General features: G+C 45.6%; 1 protein-coding gene across 1 annotated transcript in view; it reads left to right on the forward strand.

Annotated features, from left to right (window-relative positions):
- NUP153 (nucleoporin 153) overlaps positions 1 to 25,915 on the forward strand; it is a 1,189,258-nt gene that overhangs the window by 836,513 nt on the left and 326,830 nt on the right. The window contains exon 17 of the mRNA XM_069613598.1: positions 16,059 to 16,250. Within this exon, the coding sequence (XP_069469699.1) occupies positions 16,059 to 16,250 (192 nt within the window). The remainder of the gene's footprint in view (positions 1 to 16,058; positions 16,251 to 25,915) is intronic.

Here is a 25,915-nt window from a genome sequence, read left to right on the forward strand (position 1 = left end):
TCAAATGCCAGCAACATCCAGACCCAGAGGTGTGTGGCCTTGATTCCGCTCCCGTCTTTCCTCCATAGCCGATAAGACCGATGGCTCTTCTTCCAGACCGGCTTCCCCTGGCTACAACACTATTTAGACGATGGCCTTGAATGCTCTTTGATGTCTAACCACTGTTATGATGATCCACAGTGTTTGAACGCTGTAACTGCACAATGACTGCATATGCTTATTTTGTGTTCAACGGTTGTTTACCACTGATCACCCTTCAATTGTAATGTCAAGCGTAACAAAGTTTTTTTTTTAAAGTCTATAAAGTGATCACTTATTTTGTGTGTGAACTCTAGTCCCAAGTCGTTAAACATAAGAAATGTTACAAAATCCAACAAACACTCAATTGAACCGGACCAAACCATAATGACATAATCTATGTAACGTCTCCATAGATGCACATACGGTAGGAACACAGGATTACAAAATGCAAATTCCTGCTCTACGTGATGCATGAATGCATTAGCTAAAGCTGGTGCAAAACTTGCTCCCATAGCTATCCCAATTAGTTTGTAATAGACTTTGTCAAAAAGAAAGACCTTATTCTCCAAAGTAAATAACAATAGCTCCTTGAGGCAGAATCTTCCCGAAAAATGTAATTTACACTTTCAATGGCTCTGTGATGGTCAATATAAGTATATTGCGCTTTCACATCTAGTGTTACTAGCAGATAATGTAGTACTACTGATAGGTTTTGAAAGATCTGTAGAATGTGCATAGTATCGCTGACGTAAATGGGTGTCTGAATAACTAAAGGTAGTAGACATTCAATGATATACAATGCTAGGTGTTTTATTATACCTCCTTTTCCACTATCGGTCTGCCTTCAGGTATACATTCAAAGTTTTTAGGGAGGAAATAAATGGCGGGCGTCGTTGGTCCATCCACCAACAAAAATTCTTTCTGCATCCATGAGGATCCCTTTCATGTGCCATTTGTAAATTAATGCTGAAGCTTGTTGATGGGATTACTTAGCAATACTTGATAAAACCCTGGTGTATTAAGATGGATATAGCACATTTGTATGTAATCTTTCATCCATGACGACCACATTGCCCCCTTAGCAGCTTCCTTAATAATGTCTGTATTGGACGCAAGCTTTTGAACTGTTAACACTTATGTAGGTTTAAGATTGGAACATTTTGCATTGTCAGCCAACCTATGGATATCTTTGATAATTTCCTTGTAAAATGTATCTATAACATTGTCGCTAGGAAACACTGGAGTGAAGCGAGATTTTTTGTTAAGTTCTTTAATGTTCAAATTTTGTTATTCAAATCTCAAAGAATGTCGTGTACACTGATTTCAGATTCATGAGCTCTAACTTTCAATCACATCAGCACATGTGTATTTAGCATAGTTTGTAGTGACATTTCTGCTGGTGGTAGTACAGTCGCTGTTGCTGTAAACTGCTGTACTTGCATAGAAAATAATTTTTTAAGCTTGAGTTTTCGAATGAATTTAAATAATTCTATTTGAATCTCTACAAAATTATTAAAGCCCAGAGGGGCAAATGACAAACCCTTGTTCAAAACTGCTAGTTCGTCTGGAGAGAGTCGATATGTTGATAGATTACATATAAAGTTCATTCCATCTATATGTTCTGTTGCTGCTGTTGTGATGGTCTCCTCACTCTGCGTGTCAGCGGTGGGGCTTTTCCACCTGTGGCGTTGACACATTTGAAACGACAGGTACCTGAAACCTGACTTGCTTCATAGGTATACGTCCATTCCCTTTCTTGAAGCGTCTGATTTGCTCCAAAAAAGAAGCAGGTACTAATTTATCCAGAATGTTGGAAGCCATCGCCTCACTAGACACTGTATTATTTGCACCACTTGTTTGTGAATCTGGGTCACTTTCTATGTCTAAGCTTGTTGGTGAAGAAGCCACACTGCTACTGCGTGATCTAGACACACTATTGTGGTTGGTAGGTATATACTCTATTGTCACGATAATCTCGTCTCTAGAGAATTTGCGAGATTTCTGCAGTTTGACATCTTGATGTTGACCAAGTACAAAATACATTCTTAAAATTTTCTTTAGTGGCATTTGGTGCGTCAAAAGCTTCAATTTCTTTTTTAAATTGATCAATATGTGTAACTGCGCGCATGCTCCCTTTTTGTAAGTTCTATGAGCATCATAATCGTGTTGTTCGAGCTCGTAGTAAGGTTAGCCTCCCATTGTGTTGCTAACTCGCTATCTAAAGGATTTTCAAAATCCGGTAGAATAAGAATGCGTAAACCTCAGGGAATTTTATGTTCTTCTAGATAGTGTTTCAATGTGGTAATTTCCCAGAATTTCTTAATCTATTTGATGCTTAACTGTTCTAAGTTGATTAACTTGTACCGTAAATCCTCATTGTCTTTTGAATGGGTTCAAGGTGGAAGCCTGTGTTGCAAATAATGCTTTATCATCCCATATCAATAAATGATCTACGGTTTGTGCCATTTGAAATAATGGGTCAATCTATATTTTAGAAAGAATTAATGATTGTGTTCAATCTGGGGTACAGCTGCTTGGTTTCCGAATCCACCTGGGTTTTTTGTTTTGGCTTCCCGTATGTTGATGTTTTTAATTATTAACAATGAATTGTGTTATGTTACATAATACTCCAGCCCTCGAAGATGAGCAAAGCTTGAAACACGTGTCAGCTGGTTCAAACCAGACTAATTCTCTGCAAACAGCATTAAAAACGTTTCAGGACATACGCGCAGTGTGATTGTATCATTGATTGTATTTGATTGTTTATTTGTACGGAACTTAAACACAAGTGAAGTGCTTCAAAGCGCTTCAAGGCGGAAGGGAGCAAGGGGATACAGTAGTCATTCTTAGGCCTTGAAGTTTCTGAATGATCTAACAAAAAAGGTAACTAGCGTACTAAGCCCAACGACATTTTCTGCTATGGCAAGTGCATTGTAGGTTCAAACGAGATTTCTTGATAGGTCTCAACGTAGTCAAGTTGCCTTTCCACCTCCCTGAGGTATTTGGCTTTGTCCATCAATATAAGGGCATCACCTTTGTCTGCTGGCATAAAAATTAGATTTTGATTATCGAGCAGACCTTTTAAAACTTGTCCCACAAAGGCCAACAAGGCTGACAAATAACTAGCTAGACAGCTGAGAGCCAAACAACATCAAACGATTAAAAATGTCCAAAAAATAAATTGGGGGTGGCACAGACTTGGACTGAAGCTATAGGGGAGATATTTAAAGAATTCTATCAGACCCTTTACACAACGGACAATCCTGCTGGGCAGGAGCAAACAACCTATCTGAACAAGATGGGCATTCTGTGAATAAGGGAAACTGACACAGTCCCTAGATGGAGAAATAAGTTCAGAGGTAAAGAATGCCATTTTAGGGCTGCCCCTAAACAAAGCGCCAGGCCCTGATGGATTCACTGCAATGTTTTATAGGGAATGCATTGATATTCTGACCCCAATCTTAACGAGGCTCTTCAACTCATTCAAAGATGTGGCAAATATCACACCATCAATGAATAAGGCCAGGGTATTCGTCTTCAATAAACCGGGAAAGGATCCGACCCAACCGGGATCATGTTGGCTGATTGCACTGATCAACCTAGATGCTAAACATTTTACGACGATCCTGGTGAACAGACTAACAGCCCTCCTCCCCAACCTGATAGGCCTGGATCAATCAGGTCTCATTCCAGAAAGACAGACACACGATAATACAAGATGAATAATACATCTGGTAGAGAAGATGGGGATTACCCAGCCCCCGGCAATACTGCTATCGCTAGACACCAAAAAAGGTGGTTGAGTAGAATGGTCGATCCTGTTTTGCATTTTAAAACATATGGGGATTGGGAACAGTATATTAAAATGGTCCTAGCAAACTAGGTTTAAAGCGCTATATAAATAACACATCATTATCATGATCACCCCTCCAGCATCAGAATAGCCATAAATGGAGAAGTCTGAGTGAAGGTAACCAGAGGAACGAAACAGCAATGTCCTCTGTCCCCGCTCCTTTACGCGATCTACCTAGAGTCCCTCCTAATTAGAAATCGGGACGCAGACCCCCTGAAAGGGATAGAAATGGCAGTGAGGTCCCATAAAGTAGTGGCATACGTGGATGATATGCTAATGGCACTATCAGATCCATTACGGTCGCTCCCCGAAATGATGCAGGAACTGGAACATTTCGGAGCAATTCCAGGTCTAAAAATTAATGGCCAGAAATTGGAACTACTAATCCTAGCAGGGGAACATGAGATTCAGAGACTAGCATCCTCCCTACAACTAAGAATAGCAGACAAACGGATTACATATCTGGGAATAACCCTTGCGGCATGGGTGGATCACCTATATGGGGAAAACTTTCCACAGTTGTTAAGAATAAAACAAGATTTAGAAAGATTGAATCCCCTGATAATCTCGTGGTGGGGTCGAATGACCTAGATAAAAATGAACAGCCTTCCCAAACTAATGTACTACTTTCAGGCGATACCGATTTAAGATCCCCAACCCCTTTTTTAAAACCTTGGCCAAGGCAACTATGGCATACATCTGGAAAAAAAGACCCCAGCGAGTGGCAAGAACGGTGCTGGCGGCTCCAAAATTTAAGGGAGGGCTAGCCCTACCGCACTTCCACAAATACTAGGAAGCGGCGCAACTTTGGGTACTAAAGACACCCAGATACTTATCCCCATCACTGGTAACCATGCAACTGACACAAAAGCCCTCAACGAAGTCTACTCAGTCATCCAAGCGTGGTTGGTGCATCATGGACTCTGCCTAAATGATGAGAAAACTGAGTTACTAATCCTCGGCTCTCACATTAGACTTAACAAGCTGGATTCGGCCTTCAAATCCTTCTCTATCGATGGCAACACTATCAACGTTTCCAATAATACTAAAACGCTAGATATCTACCTAGATATGAATGGCTTGATGCCACACTATCGTTCACCAGACAAACGCTGTTGTAGCAGCGTCAACATACACAAGCAAACTAATTACTGCATGCCGGCCCTTCCTTACGGCATCCAACAGTATTACCCTTGCCAGAAACTTAGTCATGGCCAAAAGTGATTATTACAACACCCTCTACTGCGGGACTAGTCGTAGAAATATCAATAAGCTCCAAGTAACACAGAACAATGCAATCAGGGTGAACTCAACATTCCCAGGAAACTCTGCATATTGAACACAAGACGTAACCTTCACTGGCTGCCTGTTGAGCACAGTCTCCCTTTAAACCCTTGTACTGACGCACAAAGCACGGGCGAATCTTGCACCAGTAGCTCTCACTAACACTCTCTGCCCACACATCCGCAAGACCCCTAAGAGGTGCTCAAGCTCACACCTTATCCATCCCGAGATTTAAGCTCCTGTACCGGCGGCCAAACTATGGAACACGCTGCCCTCTTCCCTCAGATCTGAATGCTCCTTCCAACTATTTAAGAGTAATACTAAACGTTGGCTCCAGGAGTTGGATCTTTCTGGGCAGCACTCATAAGTTTAGCTATTCCTGGCAGGGTGATCTTAAGGGCTCTCCAGTCCACCGTGCCCCTTACTATTACCCTCCCTGTAATGCATAAGTCACTGTGTTCTCCCTTGATAACTGGCACCGCCACACTTGTTTTTACCTGTCTATTGTACCTGCCTGCACTATTCCTTTGTACCTGCTGTATGATCCGTTGCATCCTTGCTAACCTTGCATCAGCTCAATACTGTGTATTGTCCCGACCTCATTTTGTAACCCATGAACAAGATTGTTTACTTATGTAATGCTATTTATCCCTGTAAGGCATGAGCCCAGGTGCCCAAGGGCCAGGAGCACAATACAAATAAAATACAAAATACAAATACGCAATTGGTCACAGTGTACGCACACGTCATCTTGGCCACTCGGGACAGGGCGCTAGTGTGCGCACCACTATCGGAGCTATTATGGAAGGGGAAAAACCAGACCCCCAAATCTACAAATCGAGGTGATGAAAGTGGCTCTAGAAATTTGGGACTACTCGACAAAGAGAGGTATCCTAACGGAAGCACTGTCCCCGTTTAAACCTGTTTGGGAATCCAGATTTAGAGCAGAGAGAGAGAGAGCAGGGGGTGTGAGGGTGGGGCGGGGGGGCGGCATACAGAAAATGGAAGACAGCAGGATGCGCACAAATTGGGTATATGTATCATGAAAAGAACCTTAGATCATTCAAGGACTGGCCTTGACAATTAGAGATATGAATACGAGCAACTACGACACTGGTTAGCGACTCCGATCATTAGGCAGGCAGCGACGAGAGACCTTAACCCCCTTTGAAACATATGCTATGACCCACACTGGTTCGAAGAAATTTGTCTCTGCGTTTTATACATTTATAAACCCACAAAAGTAGGAAGTTCAATAGAGCTATATGAAGAGGTGGGAAAATACTCTAGGGGAAACAATACCCTGGGCTCAATGGGACTTTGTCTGGAAGGCCATCCCAAAGCTGACACAGGCTATTCAGATGAGAGCAATGTAGACGAAAATGTTAGTCCAATGGCACTACACCCCAGAAACTAGACGCAATGTACCCACAAACGTCAAAGCTATTTTGGAGAGGCTGCAAGCGGGTGGGAAGCTGGAAGCATATTTGGTGGGGGAGCCCAGGAATTCAAGGGTTCTGGGACGGGGTGAAATGTCAGATGCAAGGGATGTTTAAAAAGTAGGAGAAAAGGTTTGGCTTTTTGGGATCTGAGGTCGAGGGACTTTATGAAATTGCAAAAGCAGAGCTTCATGGGTTTACTGATAGCAACCTGGCTCGCGATAGCACAGGAATGGAAACCATGGTCCCCACCATCAATCTATGACTAGCTACAGAAGGTGTTGGTATTGGTTACCATGGAATGGATTACATACAAAATTCAGAGTAACCAAGAGAGCTTTCAGAAAGAATGGGGATCAGTACTCTTACTTAGAATCTGACTATATGATTCAATGGTGCCCACACAAAATAAGAATTTTGGATATATTCGCATCCTGAATCACAATCCTCGGATGAGATGGAAAGATCGCTCTTCCGGCAGGGGTATTGGGGGGGGAATGTTGATTGTTTATACTTGAAAACCCAATAAAAACATGTTTTTTTAAAAGCTTGTTGCTCCCCGTTTGTGAAATGACCATGCTTCCGTGGTTGGAATAATATTTTCTTGAGACCTTCCAAAACCGTTTTCTCAAAAGCTGTTAAGATGGTATCCTGCATAGGTGGGTAAAGGTACTCTTCTGTGTCATCTCTGGGAATTCAGGGCCTTCCTCAGCGTCACTCTGTGCCTGTGAATCAAAAAATAAGTTTCTTCATCAATTTGAAGAAATCTATTTTCTCAAACGGCATACTGCTCTGTTGTGGCACAAATGATGGTCCTTTCTGTAGAATTCCAAGTTCAAATTTGGATAGTTGATATTTCGAAATGTTCACAACTATGCCTCTTTGTTGGTGCTGTTTTCTTCTGAGGTTTTTTTCTTCTCCCTTGCCAGGTCTGTCTCTTTGTAAAAAAAAAAAAAAGGTACCTGACTGAATCGTCGAGGCAGAGTCTGTGGCCACTTGGTCAACTTCCAGACTCTGAACTGTCTGTAGTTCGATGCTAGATGCATCAGAGTATGTTTCCTCATCTGGTCCCCTCGGTTTAGGGCACCCGGTTGATTGAATTTGGGCATTCTTTGTTGGTAGTATTGCTGCCAGCTGTAGACATTGCCTAATATATAGTCCTGTGTATGTTAAATGTTAAAGGTATTTGTACCGCTCACTGTCACCAACGGAATTGGTCCCCAGGCGCTCAGGCGGATCTGTAAATGATAAGGTGGGGTGGCTTAGTAAGGTGAAGAGTGAGTAGGATAGTGAGAGGAGTGGTGTTCTGTTGGCAGCTTCAACTCGGTATACACCAGATGCTGAGCTTTGGTGCGGGTATCGGGTCTGTGATAGGCCGCGTGTGCTGTTGGTCCGGCTTATGTGTTAAGTGCGTGCGGCTTGTTGTGCGAGAGATGGTTGTTTGAGTGAGATAAGTATGCAGAGTTTGAGCTTATATTGGTTAGTGGGATACCTGACCTTTGGCATGCTAGCATTTGCAGTTCTGTCCCAGTGTGGCACCAGTTGACCCCCACAACTCTATCTGGATGCGTCGCGGGCCAATGTCTAGAATTCTATCTGGTTGTGGGCAAGCCAACATTCACAGTCCCGTCCAGATGCGGAGCAAGCTAGCGTCTAGAAATCTGTCCAGGTGTGGGCATGCTATCATTCACAACCCTATCTGGATGCTGCGCAGGCTGGTGTTCACAATTCCAAGTGTGGCACACGCCAATATTCAAGTTTCATCTAGGCGCGGGCTTGCTATCCTTCAATCAATCCCATTAAGATCCGACGGAGGCCAATGTCCACAATTCTAGGTGTGGCCTGTGCTATTCTTCAGGTTTCGCGTAGGTGCGGGCATGCTAACGCTCGAAGTCATATCTAGATGTGACGCATGCTAATATTTCACAAATCTATCTAGGTGTGGGTATGTTGGCATTCAGCTTTCACCTAGGTGCGGGCATGCCAACACTCATGGTCCTATCTAGATGCGATGCAGGCTGACATTCTCAATTCTGTCCAAATGTAAACATTCTAATATTCACAACTCCATCTAAGGGCGGGCAAGCTAGCATTCGAAGTCCCCTCTAAATGAGACGCAGGCCAATGTCCACAACTCCATCCAAGTGTGGTCATGCTAATATTTTCAATTCTAGCTAAATGCGTCTGCCGGTCTGGATATGGTGCGTCCGGTAGGTGCGAGTGGGCGAGTCACTTGAGGGCTTTCGTCTGTGTCTGGGTATGTGTTCAGTCTCTGGAGCCTTCCTTTTGTGGCGATTTTCCATGATATCTTATGCCCTGTCGGGTGGTTAGTTCTTTGGTTTGAGTGTTTGTCCAGTTTGAGAGTGGCCGGGATTGGAGTTATTTTCATCGTTGTATTAATGTCTGCGCATTCTGGTGCGTCTCGGTTGTGGTTACCCTGTGAAGAGCCATGATTTGAGGAGTTTCCTGAATGCTAAGTGGTTTGTTGTTTTCCGTATATTCTTAGGTAGGTCATTCCAGGTTTTGGGTGCCTGGTGGGAGAAAGGGGATCCTCCGAGTTTTTTTCTGTTGTAGGGTTTTGGTTCCAGGCGTATGTCGGTGCTTGATCTCAGTGTTCTTGTCGGTTGATGTAGGCGTAATTTGTCGCTTAGAAATTCTGCGCCTTGTTTGTGTATTGCTCTGTGCGTGATGCACATGGACTTGAACTTTATTTCTTGTTTTAGTGGTAGCCAGTGTAGTATTTTTAGCGCGGGTGTGATGTGTTCTCTTCGGGGTAGCTTGAGGAGGAGTCTGGCTGCTGCATTTTGTATGTGTTGCAGTTTTTTTTAGAAGTTGTTCGGGCATGCCCAGGTATAGGCTGTTGGCATAGTCTATTCTGGACATGATCGTAGCGATGATGGTAAGTGTTTTGTTGGCGAACGACAGGAACGGTAGTATCCTTTTTGCTGCTCGCAGGAGGAAGAAACATTTGATTACCGAGTTTACTTGTGGCTCCAGGGTGAGATTGTTATCCATCAGGACCCCTAGGTTTTTTACAGTTGATAATGGTTCTGGTGTGGTGCCGAGCTCTCTTGGCCAGGGGATGTAGTTTGTCTCCTCCCTTTTTTTGAAACAATCATTTTCTCTGTTTTGCCTGGGTTAATTTTGAGATGGTTGAGGTTCATCCGGTTGAATGTCACGAAGGCAATTCTCTAGTGTGGTGTTTTCTTCTCTGGTATCTTGTATGTTGAAGTTTGAGTATCGTCGGTGTAGTTGTAGTATGTGAGGCCGTGTTTTTTGATGAGTTTGATTAGTAGGTACATGTAGATGTTGAATAGCAGTGGGGAGAAGGATGAACCTTGTGGTACTCCGCACGTGGATTCTCTAGGTTTGGATTTAAAAGGTTTCATCCATACTGTTTTAGGAAGGATTTGATCCATAGTAGGACAGTGTCTGTTATCCCTAGTCCTTCTAATCTCTTTGAGGATGGTGTGGTTGACTTGTCGAAAGCTGAAGACAGATGAAGGAGAATTAGGGCAGTACTATTGTCCGAGTCTGCATTTGTTTTTAGGTCGTCCCATATTGAGAGGAGAGCTGATTCTGTTCCTCTCATGGGTCTGAAACCAACTTGTGCCTGGTCTAGTAGGCAATGCTCTTCTATGAATTCTTGGGTTGTTTGGTAGACGTATGTTTCTAGCAGTTTGGCTATGTAAGGTATGTTGGAGATGGGTCTATAGTTAGATAAGTCCTCTAAGTTTCCTGTTGTGTCTTTGAGTAGCAGCTTGATGTAGGCTGATTTGAAGGCCTGTGGTACTTTACCTGTTGAGATTGAGAGGTTGAGGAGGTTCCTGTGGTGTTCCATGGGGGGGGTTCCTTGTTTGAGAATCGTTTTGTATATGTCCGGGGGGGCAGGGATCTTCAGGAGAGCCTGATTTGTTGCTTTGGATTACCAGTTTGACGAAAGCCTTAACTGATATTTCTGGAAAGTTTTGTAGCTTGTTTGCGTCTTCCTCGTCGGTGTCGGAGGGGTTTGCGCTGTGATCGCTTGGTCTGTTTTGAATGGTGTGTTGGATGGAGGTTATTTTGTTTTTGAAGTGGTCTCCAAGGTCCTCGCAGAGTTTCATTGATGGAATTGGCGTGTTGTTGCAGCCCGGTGGGTTTTTTATTTCGTTTTTGATTTTGAATAGTTCTTTCTGGGCGTTTGGTGCTCTGAAGATTCGGTTGGCATAATGTTTCCTCTTCGCTGTTTGTATTTCCTTTTTATATGAGCAGATCTGTTGTAGGAATTTCAATTTGTTTGCAGAGGTTTTGTTGGTCCTCCATTCAGATACTAGTTTGTTTTTTCTTTTCATGGCATTGAGTAGTGGGAGGAACCACTTTGCTGTGGTTTTCTTACGTGATGGGGTGAAGGGCTTTTCTTTGGCGATGTCGTCTAGGGTTGTTGCGATCCAGGTATGAAGTAGGGCAACTTTTTTTGTCTAGATCTGCTTCTTCCATGGTTGATGCTTGTGGTTTGCTGAGTTCTAGGAGTTCGGTTAGGTTGGAGTTTTTTATGGTTCTCCAATTTCTTTTCATCATGATGGGTCGTTTTTCTTGTTGCTTTTTTGTTGGAGCGGTTGTTGTGATTGTGAATAGAATGATGGGGTGGTCGCTCCAAAGTATTTGAATTGGGGGTGCCGTGGTGATGAGATCCTTGTTGGCGAAGATTGCGTCAAGTGTGTGCCCTGCTGAGTGGGTTGTTCCTTTGACTAGTTGTTGTAGGTTCATGGCTGCTAGTTGGGCGGTTAGGGATTTTTGTGTGGTTGTGGTTTCTTCGTCAAACCAGATGTTGAAATCTCTGAGGATGATCAGATGATTGTACTTGATGGCTAGGGTGGTGATTGCTTCCGTGAAAGCGTCTATGAAAGTCGCGTCGTAGGTTGGTGGTCTGTATATCAGTAGGAATTTCAGGTTAGTTTTGGGGTTTACTGAAAGTCGTAGTATTAATGATTTGCATTTCTCCATGTTTAGAGGATCTTCCATTTTGATGGTCAGTTGTTGCTTGTGGATGAACGCTGGTCCCCCCCACCCCCTCTTTTGGATTTTCTGTTTGTTTGGATGCATTTGAAGTCTTCAGGCAGGCAGTTGTTGAGGGTGATCTTGTAGTTGTCGTCCAGCCATGTTTCGGTTATAAATCTGATGTCTATGCCTCCTTCTGAAAGGAGGTCGTATATTTCAGTTGTTTGGACGTTGACCTTGCGTTTATTAGGTTGCAGTGGATTCTCTGGGTGAGATTTTGTTTTGAGGTTACTTGTTGATCAAGTTTGTAGTTGTGTTTGTGGTGTTTCCGCGTTGATGTCGGTACGATGAAGAACGGCGACGGCTGCTTCTTCATTGTAGCGGTCCAGTAGGTTGATAACAGGGCTGATTATTCTTGGTGTTTCTGCTGTGATTTTGTTCGGGTGAAGATCAGTGGTGGTTTCTTCATGGAGTCCGATTCTTGGGTGGAAGGTAGCATTGCTGGTTGTCAGTGCTTCACCGTATTGTGCGGTATGTAGTGGAAAAGAATTTTGTCCCTCTGTTCTTGTGATCTAAGATGTGATGGGGTCGGAGCCCTCCCCCTCCCACTCTCTTGTGCTCCCATCGTTTTTCCACGTGTTTCAGGAAATTCTTTGCATGTTTTGGGGTTTCCGTGTTGGGGTGTTGGTGTACCGTGGTTGTTGCGAGGTAAGGTGTGAGGTATGAGGATTTTTCTCTTGTAGATTTTGTTCCGGTTATGGCTGTGTTGGGTGTGTTTCCTTCCAGTGGGGCTGCTTCTTGTGGGTTCTGTCGGTGTTTGTTTGTCTCTTGTTGCACGGTCTTGTTCTCTTTCTCGGCGTCCTTTTCTGGGTCTGGCCATTTTCCAGTTTAAATGCAGCCGTAGTAAGGTAGTTGGTCCTTTATGCTATGTTGTGCAGTCGCAGTGCCCTCGTTTTTTCCTTCTCTGGATGCGCTGGGGTGCTCTCTGGCTCAGTGTTGCTTTCCTGTCGGTGGGTAGGGTGTGTTTCCTAAGGGTGCGCTGTCGGGGAGGGTGGAAGGGTGTTAACGGTCTGTTGGAAGAATGGGACTTAACCGAGTTAGGTTGTGGTGGGTTTCCGGGATTGATAGAGTACTAAGCGAAGCGCAGTTAGATTATTTGAGAGACTTGTATAGTGGGAGGGAGTCCTATTAGTGCAATTTAAACGTCACACAATACAGTTTGGAGGCAGAACCCCTGCTAGGTTTTGGAAACCTGTATGGTGGGAGAGAGGCCTATCAGTGCAATCTAGATGACATAGAATGCAGTCTGGGGACAGAACCCCAGCTAAACTTGAGACCTGCGTAGTGGGAGAGAGGCCGATCAATGCAATCCAGAACATCATAGAATGCAATTTGGGGACAGAACCCCAACTAAATTTGAGACCTGTGTAGTGGGAGAGAGGCCTATCAATGGAATATAAACGTCATACAATGCAATCATCATCTTTACTTTTGGTTCGGCAAGTGGCTAGGAGTCTGGGGCAGAGTAGTTGCTCTACGCCTGACCCAGGCCACTCCTACCTTACTGGTCCTTGTAGATGCTGGTTGACGGCCGGCCACTGCTTCCCCTGCAGACCCCGGTTGACATTTCTTAGAGTCCCCTCTGTTGGAGCCGCCCTTGGCCTTAGTACTCCAATCAGGGCTCGGGGGCGGGATGGGAGGCGGGAGGGCTGGGATGCGGAAGGGGAGCTGGGATGGAGGTGGCGGGCTGGGGAGGGAAGCAGGCCTGGCTGCGGGTGTTCCTTTCCTTGTTTGGTGGGTGGCGGGGGGGTGGTCTGAGGCCTTACCTGGCTGTGGCGAGGGATGAGCCGAGTGGCTCTGTGGGTCTAGGGGCCTGGGCACACACACGGAGCTAGGCTCTGGTCAGCGACTGGTGCAGCATAGAAGCCTAGTGTTCAGATGGGCAGCCCACAGGATGATTCCAGGATACTTCGGACGTCATCAACAGGCTCTGGTTGCAGGGAACAGGACTGGTAGTTCCCCCAGTCAATGGGTCAAAGTACCAACAAGGGTCTTGCAACAGGGCTCACCACTACAGGGCTCTGGCAATGTTAGTTGTCCTCTATAGCAGTCGTTCAGGTCTTTTAGCGCAGGTTCTCCGTAGTTTTTTGGGGGAATGTTGGTTTCAGTGATCTACCTGAGAAACCGCTGCAGAGCTCCTCTAATCCTATATTCGGACTGCTCGTGTAAGGGCTGCCAAGAAAAAACACTTCTGCACGGCAACAGACACTTTCAAGTATGGATTTGTATTGGGACCAGGCACTCCCAAATACAGCCCTGACAATTTTCCTGGCACAATGGCACTATAACTGGAATTTGAACCGGATACTGATAAGTGCATTACCTTGTATGGTGTTTCCTGACATGAACAGGCATGAAGACGGCCGAAAAAAAGATGGACAAAGGACGGGGCTTAAAGCACAATGCAAAGCCAATTTGCGTATATGGGGATTGAAATGGCATTATGCGGTTAAAAAGACTGCACAGCAGTGCACCGGAAATATTAGTGAAATATGATTCACTGCCACCAGCCAGTCCCATCACATCAAAACAAAGGACGGATGGGGATACAAAGTGCTCCTGCAGCACTTCACTGTAAAGTGATTTGCCCTATATTAAAAGCAACACAGGAAATCTTGAAAGGGAACACAGTCCCCCTGCACTGGTAACCTTGTGGGCCGACCAGTACCTGCAAGGTAAGTAGAGCTAAAAAAGCTTTACATACCTCCAAAGGCAAGTTGGGGATTGGACAGAATTTGGGAAATTTGCCCCTTCTCCCCAAGGGCGAGCCACCCCCATCGAGGCTAGGGAGGTGAGCCTACTCTGCAAGACTCTTCCTAGGGGTTTGGGCAAGCAGGACCTCACTTGGAGTGACTCCCACGATAAAATAAACCCTGTGAAATCTGTACTTTCCGCCTATATTGGGGACTGCAGAAATTGTAAAGGTGAGCAAGCCTTTGTTTCTTTGACACCAATCCTGAACCCTCCACAGACTACCATTTAATCAGGGGTATGTTACCTCTAGGCACAACAAAGCCTATAAGAACACCGAAGTCTTCAGTTGGAAATTCTCTGACAAAAATCGAGCTGCATAGCAGGAGTTGCGCAGGGTGGATGCTGGTGCTGGAGAGCAGAAAGGAGGGAGCCTGGAGTTGAGGACGTGGGGGGCTTGTAGCCTGCAAAACTTGGCAGACTCCAGGAACACTGGGGCGACGACTCATCCTCTGTGCCGATCATCTGAGGAAAAGCGAAAGCTATGGGCATGGGTGAGGCCGCGAGAAGGCCGCCACAAGCAGAGGTACCCGAACGGTATGTGGGTACTAACGCGGCAGAGACCGGCATCGCCGACCCTCCATTGCGGAAGCGCTGCGAGAAACCCAATATGCGAGCAACACATGAAGAAGGGAAGCAGGCTGTTGATTGGCTGCGAGGGGGAAATGCAAACCCTGAATCATTTACTATCTAGGAGCCCGGCAACAAAATGTCTGTACCAAAATGTCCCGAATGATACCGAACAAACTAAGAAAAAGAGAGGGCAACAGATTGCAAAGTTTTCGTAAGGAGAAAGGGGCACAAACCCTGGCAGAAAGCTTCAAGGGAAATCCAGGGGCTAGAGAAACCGTGCATAGCCTACAACAGGACCTGTGGTGTCCCAGACCCACGAGTTGATGAAAACCGAGAGCAAAAATATTGAAGTGAAAAGTGTAATGTTCATGATACCCCAGAGTGGGAAATCTCGAGGGAGCAAGGTGTGGGCTACGAGATAACTGTATTGGATAAGTTGAGTACCCCATTGTATGCGAGCAATGAAAGCATTGGTGAATTGAATGATCACGACCGGAGTGACTTTTTATCTTTTCACAAGAGACACTTGGATTTGAACTTTCTAAATGATTCTTTTTGTGAGAACTGTGATATTAAACCAGGCCAGGAACCGTGTCTTGGGGCGAACGTTTATTTTGAAGATCACTGTAGTTTGTTTCCTATGAGGTGAATCCCTTTTTAGCCATAGGACAAGTGAAGCTTTTTCTTTTTATTTGAATAACCATGTACTCTGGTCTGCATCTTACTTATGGTTCGCCACAGGTTCAAGGCAGCAAATGTGTGGGGTTCCGTTGTCCATGGAAGGGAAGGTGAACAACAATTCTATCCCATCACTGGCCTGAACCACTGCTGTTAAGTTTATGCGTTTTAACTTCACTAATGTTTGGTTTTTCTTCACCCACTAATAATTCATTTATCATTGGTTGCCATTTCAAATAATTTGTCTTCGGCAACAGTTATATGAAGCCTGGTAATCAGTTGGAAATCATTTGGACTTATTTTTCAAACCTGCACATTTCAAGTCTGTATATATTTTTATTGGATGCAGTAATTTCTAAATGAGACGGCTAACCTGCCAACACTTGACAGACTTCACTGAGATCACTTTTTTTTCCTTTTAGGCGCGTCTGTTCCTGTGACTAGCAGCTCTGCAGTCTCTGTTCCTTTTGGTGGATCACTGGGATTTGGAGACAAGTTCAAAAAGCAAGAGGGAAGCTGGGATTGCGAAATTTGCTTAGTGCAGAACAAGCCTGAAAGCAACAAGTGTGCTGCTTGTGAAAGTGCAAAGCCAGGCACAAAATCGGAGCTAAAAGGTAGGAGTTGGTTGCTCGCAAGCCTTTGATCAAATCGGGTTTCATACTGGCAGTAATGGGTAACTCTAGCTCTACACCGTAATGATAATCTTGCTTCTTACCAAATATTTACTTATAAAATGATAGCCGTTTGGTTAGAACATATTTTACATTTTAATGTGTTCCCTGTGATGGGAGAAATTGTTTTAACTTGAGAATGCAGTTAAGATTTTTTTAAAAGTGGTTGCTACCATCAACTCGTGGGACTCCTCACGTGGCCTGCTTAATGTGTGCAAGATTAATACGTACTAACCACAAATCATGCATATAGGACTGGATTCAACAGAAGCACTACAAATAGGCACGTGAAATGGAAGCCAACGCACCAGTACGTTTTTCCACAGCACATGCTAGTGAAACGTATGCAATTGCTTTGAAATATGTAGGACTGAATAGGGACTTATACTGCTGGCAAATAGTATTGACTGGTGTGCTCGTCGATAATGCTAGTTAATGTGCTTAGTTTCCATGTGCCCCCTCGTTTGCATGTTGGGGCCCCATGCTGGTGAGGGCTAATATTTAGTGTTATTGGGCAATGTGTTAATGGACTTTTTTTTTTTCTCGTTGACAAGTAAATAATTTGTTAAATTAAGTGCTAGAGCCCTCTGAACTTGCTTTTGGTCTATGCTTTCTGGTTTCTTACAGGTGCAATGTGCCCATATATTTGAGGCTGAGGAGAATGTTGGACTGTCAGACATTGGGCTTAAAATAAAGGCTTATCTTAATTTTCAGTCCGTTATCGTTTACTTGCCTTTTGTCATTTTAGTCCAGTTTACCATTTAATGTATTTTTGCAGTCTTGGCTTATGTTTGCCCAAAGTAGCCTATATAACTACCAAGACTGGGATACTACAAAAGTGGCTCATTTTGTCCCAGCGTAAGTCCCGTTGCCGTGGAATTGTGTCACCAGCTGATGGTAGCTTTATATTTTCTATTCAACTTCAGTGTTGTAGCCTTTTTACTGCACCAGTAGCTGTTAGGGGGGACTTCATTTCTGTGCAATTTCCTTTAACCTTAGAAACCCCCGGCTCATTTGCTGGACTCAAGGCTTTTACATTTTTACTCCTGAGTCGGACTTTGTCCCCCACTATCTCATGTGTTTTTCTGACTAGGATTTTTGGTTTCTTACTGTTTAAGGGAGTCTGGTAAACGCAATAGGCATCTTCTTTTTGCATGGTGACGCGCAGCTCATGTTGTGCAGTGCCACTGAGAAGTCCCCTGGACCTCTCCTAATGTTTAAATACATTTTCTTGGGTGAACTACTGTTACCAAGAATGGTAAGATGACTTTTGTCTTAACTTTTCTTTTGTGGGTCCAGCACACACCACCCTATGTGGAATGCTATGGGGGTTACCTAGTAACTCTGTATCCCACTTCTCACGTAACATTTTGTTACACTAACTTGAATGGCTTGTGGCAGTGGTTTCTTTTTTACTGCCTTTGTGCCATGCATCTGCAGGCTGATTTCACAGCTGTAGTACAGCACCCCTGGGTGACAATTCTTCCAAAATGGCCCCATCTTCTTTTTTTCGCCATTTCTTGTTAGTTCCTTCTGGGCTTTTACGGTTTAAACCAGGTTTGAGTCCTTTGTGCATTTTGCCTTTGGTGCGCTTCAGCCCAGAAGCCGACCAGTCTTCAGTGTCTGGGAAGGCAGGAAGTTGTGGAGGGTTCTGAAACGTTCCTGTCCTTTATCTCTAGGTGTGCCTAATTGAAGCCAGTTTTGATCAGCCGGCTGGCTGTCCAGAAGGACAGCCACCCTGCTGGGTGATTGACAGTCCTAAGACTGTGAATGAATGGGAACTTGCTTAAAAGGCGAGGTTAATGAGACGAGAGGGAGAGTAGACCACTGGACGACAACATCCGCCGAAGACGTGAAGCGATGCCAGCAGCACCCTCCTGGATTGCAAAGTGCCTGGTGAAGACCTGCAGCTGTGCTGACCCCATTTTTGTTTCGACTGGGAAGACCCGCAAGGGAAGACTTCGTCCCTTGGGCTTGTGGGGCCAACTAGCCTTGAGACGAGCTTCATTTTGGTGCAAACCCCGACTTGCTGCGACTTTCCAAGGCTGATGAATCCCAATGCCCATGGCCCCCTGACCATAATCGAGTGCATTGTCTTCAGAATTGCGAATCCTGCCAAAACTTTGTGGGCATCCAGAGGGGTCGAGTAACTTCCAACCGGAGCTGTTCCTTCTTCTTTGGCATTGAGAAAAAGTCGCCAAAACCACAAATGGACACTGAATGCAGCAGAATCCCATTGCTGCATAATCCCTCTTTAGTGCTGCCGCAGTAGCCTGCCATATGGTCTCCCTTTAGTTTCCACAACCAAGGACCAGGAACAAGGTTCTGCCACAATGCCACAGTATGGCATCGAGCTGGAACCAATTCATTCTCGGTTACTGTGGGGCTTGGAGTACATCTACCTTTTGCCGTGTGGTACTTCCTAGTTTGGGGAGTATTATTTGAAACCCTTGTGAGTTTGCCTCAACTCACCTGCACTGGCCTCCCAGCTTTGTGCTTCAAGGTGGCTTCTCTTGAGCTTCTGTGATTTTTTTTTTTCTACCGAACTACTGACTATTTTAGAACATTTTGTGCGAAGAGGGCATCAGAACTTTGAACTGGCCCTTTGACTTTGGCTGTCCTGGCTCCCTAACGGTCTCTTCTGAACCTATTGGCTTTGGCAGTGCTTGTTCCCTCACATGTTTCAATTGTTCAACACTATTCTTGCTGGGATAAAGACTACCTACATCCCTCTGAGGGAATGGAACTGTTTTACTACATACCAACTTCTGATCTAACTTTAACTGTTCCCTCCTTGAAACTCAATATTGTAATGTTGATCACAAATAAGTGCTAATACTGACTTCAAATGACGTCACTCAGTGTGCTGGAACATGTTTAGTGTAAAATGTTTACTCACCTACCATGTTCTTGTTGAACTGAATCCTAACTTGATTTAATGGTACTATTAGTTTCTGTTTATTAAAGATTGTCTAATTATCCTGGTGTGTATAGTATAAATATCTTTTTATATATAACTTAAGTGTGTAAGTTTACTTGGAGACCTGTATTTACTAATTTCATTATACAGCTACCATTACGCCTCTTAAGATAAGCCTGGCTGCTCAGTTACTCTACCAACTTGTGTAGTACAGACCTATATAAAAAGGTGGGTTACCTTATAACAAGTGATGTCCTGTAAAGTCCCACACCAGTTGACGAGGACAAATTCTTACTGAACAGTAGCCACTTGCTCCGCGGAACAGGAGCAAGATGGATTAAAGAGGGGTTGAGTACTGTAACCAAGTCATACTCCTACGTCCTGTCCCCTTTCCTCCATACTGTATGGGCGTGCCTCACTAGAGACGGAACCCTTTGCCACCAGAAAAAAATCTTCCCCTTTAAATTTAGAGGGGGCGGCCTGGGAGCATGCGCTCCCCTGACTCCGCCCACCAGCGCGACTCCTCGGTCCTCTTTTTCCGTGTAGATTGGAACAGAGAAGTGTCTTTAGTCTCCTTCTTTTTTATCTTTATTCAGATACCTCTGTCCTCCAGCACCACGCTCCTCCCCGGTGCATTTCGACATCTGCGGGCTTCAGCAGGTGTCCAGCCTGCGAGGGGCTCTTCCCTAAATCCAAGCTCTGGTGGCTTCAGAGCCATACACTACCTTTTCAAAGGGACAAGGTGGTGGTTAGAACGCATCCTGTGTTCTTGCTTAAGGTAGTCTCTTTTGCTTTCACCTAAATGAGGAGATAGTGCTACCTCCTTTCTTCGCGGACCCCAAGGGCGATGCTCAGAGGATTCTGCACTGTCTAGATGTTAGGCGCGCTCTAAAATTCTAGCTGGACAGAACCAAGAGCTTCTGCAAATCAGAGGCTTTGTCACCTTTGGGGGGGGGGGGTGCAGTCAAAGCCTGGATATGGCTTCCAAGGCCTCCATAGCAAGATGGATGGTTTCGCCCATCAAGGAGGCCTTTGAGGGGCAGCCCAAACAGCTTCCAGCAAGCATGGATTCCCACTCTATCCGAGCCAAGGCCACGCAGTTGCGGTCCAGCGGCATATTCCATGGCAGGTCACCAGCAGGGCGGCCACATGGGCCACTCCTTCGGCCTTCAGCTACCACTACTGTTTGGATGCCGGCTCCAGATCAGACGCAGCATTCGGGCAGGCGGTATTAAGGAACTTGTTTCCCTAAGGAGTGTCTTCTCTCCGTCCTGGGGCTACATTCAGTTGTAATCGCCCATACATTATGGAGGAAAGAGGACAGGACGTAGGAGTAATTATGCTACTCGCTGTAGTGACTAACATACTCCTAGTCCATAGTCCCCTTTCCTCCATACGTCCCACTCCCCCCCCCCCACCCCCCACAATAAAAATGGCATCATTAGGCAATGGTAATATTGTCGACGCGTCCTTGAGGACCCAGGAGTGGTGGCGGTGGGAGGTGGGAGGGTTAGGGGAGCACGTGCTCCCAGGGCCACACACGCATCTAAATTTAAAAGGGGAAGAAGATTCTTTCTGGTGAAAAAGGTTCTGTCTCCCGTCCCTAGCGTGGGACACCCATACAGCATGGAGGAAAGGGGACTATCGACTAGGAATAAGTTGGTCACAACGGTGAGTAACTTTTAATTTTTGTTTTATGGGTATTTGTCTGTTCCTCATGGTAAAATACACATTCTGGCTAAATTGCATGACTAAAATGGCTTCCTTTTCAAGCCCTCTTTGCGAGCCACTGGCGTTGTTGGCCGCACCCCAAACCTCAGTTAAATGCTCAGTGTTGCTGGAAGCGCCTTGAGCTTCCCTTTTTATTTTCCTTGTGATAACAGCTGTTACCAAGGACAGGGTTATCCTACCCGACTTTTATTTTGTAGAATCGGCATCCCACCTTATGTGGAGTGCTGAGGGGACACATTGTTTGCCTTTTCCCACTTCTCATGAAATTTTCTAGTTGGTGACAAGTTCATCGGAGTGGCTGATGGCAGTGCGTGTCTTCTACTGATTTTTGTGACTCTTGCATGCAGGCTGCTATCGCAGCTACCATAAGGGACACATGGGTCACCATTCCCCAAAAACGGTGGCTGTACATAATTTTGTTTCCACCAAATCTTGATGACTTCGCCTTTCCTTAGCCGCCTTCTGCCTACTTGGGTGTGAAGGTCCTGCTAGGTCTTTTGTCTTTAGCTGGCTTTGTGTGATAGCCACCCCCACCCCCGCAAAAGCTTTGTGTGCCTGAGCTGACTGAGTGACTGCTCTAGTTCCAGCCCTCTTTTCTGATCAGCAGGGAAGATCCATGCCGTATGACTTCCGCCCATGGACTGGTGGGCCTAACCAGTCTGGAGACCACCTGCATTTTCAGCCGTCCCTTGAAGAGCTGCAAACGTCCTGGCCTGCAATTCCCCAAAGCCTTGGTACCTGGATCATTTTGCTGTGCATAGGCGCATGAAGCCCGGTTTTGGTCATAACTTTGTGGGCATCCTTCTGGGCCCACAGTGACTCTTTCCTGCTCCAAGAAGTCTTCTTAACCAAGATGGAGACTGAGAAACAGAAGTCTGCTGTGTGACAACCGTCGCTCAAACGAAGCCTACGTCAAGTCCCAACGAGCTAGTGTTAAGATAGTCTTCTGGATTTCCCATCCGAAGAAGCTGGCCGTCTGCTCCCGCCAAAGGTTTTCTTCAGCTTCCAGGCCAAGAATCCGAACATGAGCTGCTGTCACTTTACCTTGGGGACCCGCCAATGACATTTTTCGTTAGTAAAGGTACTATTCCACTCCTAGGTGCTTACCTGTGTGTGCTTGCTGTGTTGAATCGGACTCCTCCTGAGCTTCCTGAGACACTTTAGCTGGACAACCCAATAGTGCTCTCCCAGGCCTAAGGACATCAGTCTTTTGGGCTAAAATCCTCCAGGGGGGTCTAGCTGACCTTCAACTTTGACCGCGTGTGCCTTACTTTGTTCTTCTGCACATGGTCCCTGGTCTCAGTGTCCCAACTGACTGAGACTTTCATCCTCAAACGTCTGGACTGTCTAAAGTGTAGGCTGCCTAAAAGTTACTTACCAGCATCCTTATTGTGTCATCTTAAATGTTGGTTAAATTGATTTGCTAACTTGTGTGCCACTGTATATCCTATAAGGATCTACTATGGAACTGAGTAATGCTTAACAAATGTCTTTGTGTGTGTGTGTGTGTGTGTGTGTGTGTGTGTGTAATCTATTATTTCTGAGCTTGTGGAATCTGCTTAGATCACATGCTATGCATAGGCCGACATCTAGTGGAAGCTGCAGAGTATTAGTTGTTTTTGAAATTCGAAAAGGGACGTCGATGGGGCGTGCCAGTAATACTATCCCTAGTGTGACGTCCACTGTACCCATGATCTCTCAAGCGTCGAGGTCCCGCAGATAATTTTTTTCCGCTATTGTGAGTGGTCGCTTATCGCTTGGTGCGATTTCGGCATACGCCATTGACTTTATAAAGTGTTAATAATAGTTACTCTTTCTCTCCTTTTTCGCCCGACGTGGTGAAGAACTCGACAAGGCGAGGACGAACCGTCGGACGAAGATCTTTGACTGATTTCGATCGGCCTCAGAAGGCCCACCGGGCCTAGGCCCTTACAGTAGGGAGCGGTCATTACAACATGTCTATTTCCACCCCTTTCCCTGGTCGCCCTGCTGCCTACCCCCAACATGGAGAGAACTTTGTTTAAATTTTGCCCGTCCTGCAACAAATGCACATGGATCGATAAGCACAGCGTGTGCAATCTCTGCTTTAATCGAGACCCAGACGAGACTCGCTGTGAAGCCTGTAAATTGCTTCGACCAAAAACCCTAAAAGAACGCAGGATGAAGCGTTGGGCCCACCACATCATGCAGGCCGAGGCCGCCATGGAGGTGGAGGAAGACTTCAACGCCGGCAGCGACACCGCCCCTTCAGATGGCGGGGGTGACAGGGAACATCTTCGTTCCCCAGTGCTAGCCCCCGACCCTAGTAGACAGGCCGGCGGCTCTGTTGTGGGGACGACACCCGGCAGCAAAGGCACTACTTTCCCACACCAAAGACATACCCCACAGCGATGTACCTCACACACGCCGAGAGTTGGGGTCTAGGGGCAAATCTAGAGATTCGCTGTCCTCTGGGCAGTCCGAACCTCGACTGCCTCATGACAGACCCCATAAGACCAAGGACGCCGAACATAAGACCCTTTCCACTGACTGCAAAATGTCGAAAGACGCTGGTAAAGCCCTTTCCAGTGCCCAAACTCGACCCACACCTGGGAAAACGCCTAAAGAGTCAAAACTGTCAATTTTAAGAGAATCATGTCCCCAAGGGTCTAACTAAGGTTTTTACAAAGTCTTCCTCAAAGAGTCCTATTCACAGTGATGGACATAAAGACAGGGAATTCTCCCCAGAAGGATAAAAATAAGTCTTCACGTCAAATGTAAAAGATCCAAAAGAGCCTGGTGAGATCCCAGCAGAGGACATTTCTTAAGATCAAGAACAAGATCATATCCTGATAGAAGTAGAGGAGGGAGACGATAACTTACCTACTCTCCACTCCTACCATTACTCCCCCTGGGATCATCCCAACCTCTGCCAAGTGGTCCGCCAATGACATAGACAGAGTTATGACCAGGATGTCTTTTGAAGAGCACCCGTAGGCCCTTGCAAGTTTAATGAATATATCGCCTACCACTCAGGCATCCAGTTCCCAGGCCTTACCTATAACTTCTCAACCCCACAAGTCTTCCCAACCATGAGGGAAAGTATCTCTTCCCCCTGTCGAGATTTATGATGCACCATCCACTAAAAGGGCACGCATCTCCACTGGTCTTTATGACCTACACGCAGAGGAGGAAGAGTATCTAGACCAGGATACATACTACAATGAGGATGACTTTTGGGATGAGGACGGGGGTCAGGACTATAATAATGACAACGAATCAGTGGTCTTTGCTATGGACTCTCCAGTCCTACAAGACCCTCCCTTACCTGATTCCCCAGTGGAAAACCAGCCTTTGTTTAACTACATCCTACTCAAGGCTGCAGAACATTTTGACATTGACACTCAAGAAACCCAACAGGATAAGGATTTTGTGGAGAACATCCTGGGGGACAAAAAAGCATCCGCACAGTTTATACCAATGCTAAAATCTGTGCAAAGGATTCATCCTTCCCTAGAGTTGCCCAACCAAACTAGGGCAGTAAATCCGAGAATACAAAAGTTATTCCGGCCGGCACCCTCTGACCCCTTATACATAAGGGGCAACTCAAACCGGATTCCCTGGTAGTCGCCGCCACCCAAAAGAGAGCAGGCATTCTATTAGCCTCTTCCAAAGCTCCCCCAGATATAGAGCAAAAAGCTCTACACTATGGGGAAGAAGATGGCTTCTTCTGCAGCTTATGAAGCCAGAATCGCTAATAATTCTACTCTGCTGGCAAGTTACGATTGCACAAAATGGGAGACAGCCCTGGTGGATTCCGCTCCAGAACCCCTTAAATCAAGACTACCTGGTAGCGGCTGAAGGCCGAGCTACTGCCAGCAATATACTTAAAAACAATGTAGACGCTGCAGATAACGGCCAGGCGCATTATTGCGGAGGGCACCATCCTAAAGCGCCATGGCTAGCTTTGTCAGTCTGGTTCGAAGTTAGAAACACAGGCTACCCTGCTCATTATGCCTATAGAACACTATGCTTTATTTGGCAAAGCAGTAGAAGACGCGCTGAAGTCAGCCAAGGAAGACTAAAAGATGCTCAAATCCCTTGGCAAGCTTACTAATAAGCAGACGGGACAAAGAGGGGTAACAATGTCACCGTTTTCGTGGCCAACATTCTGAAAGGGGTTCCGGCTATAGTCCGAACCAGAGCACAAACAAATATGTCAAGCCACAAAAATTCCGTATGACAACGCCACAAGAGGTAATCCAACTGTTAAAACCAGGGGGATTACATGGCAACATTGGACATGAAAGATGCTTATTTTCATATTTCAATGTTCCCAGCGCACAGAAGGTTCTTGCGTTTCAAAGTAGCAGACCAGCACTACCAATTCAAGGTGCTACCCTTCGGAATAGCCTCAGCTCCAAGGGTATTCACCAAGGTACTGGCAGTGGTGGCAGCGCACCTACCCAGGGAGGCGATTCCAGTGTACCCCTACCTGGATGACTGGCTGATCACGGGACAAACTTACCAGCTGTGCAAAATAAACACGCAAAAGCCAATAAACCTTCTTTTCCAATTGGGCTTCTCGATAAACGAGAAAGTCAAGTCTGGTACCAGATACATCAAAACAGTTCCTAGGAGCTGATCTAGATAAAAGGACAGGCTTCCCATCCACGGAGAGGGTACAAAACATGCTTCAGCAAATATCCCAATATCAAGCTGGTCTCCAGATAAGCGTACGCAAAGCGATGCACTTACTAGGCATGATGGCATTGTGCATTTACCTGGTCCCACACGCACGCATGCGACCAATGCAGGAGTGGTTGGCGAAACAATGGTCTCAGGCAAGTGGTCAGTGGGGCGATCTAGTGGTCGTTTCGCCTACTCTAATCCAAAACCTAAGGTGGTGATCAAGAGAAAACTTAATGAAGGGGAAAACCCTTCCACGAACCGGAAGCGCTAGCGATCGTCACAACAG

The sequence above is a fragment of the Ambystoma mexicanum genome, chromosome 5p (assembly GCF_040938575.1).
Source record: "Ambystoma mexicanum isolate Mex_15411 chromosome 5p, UKY_AmexF1_1, whole genome shotgun sequence".
Lineage (NCBI taxonomy): Eukaryota > Metazoa > Chordata > Amphibia > Caudata > Ambystomatidae > Ambystoma > Ambystoma mexicanum.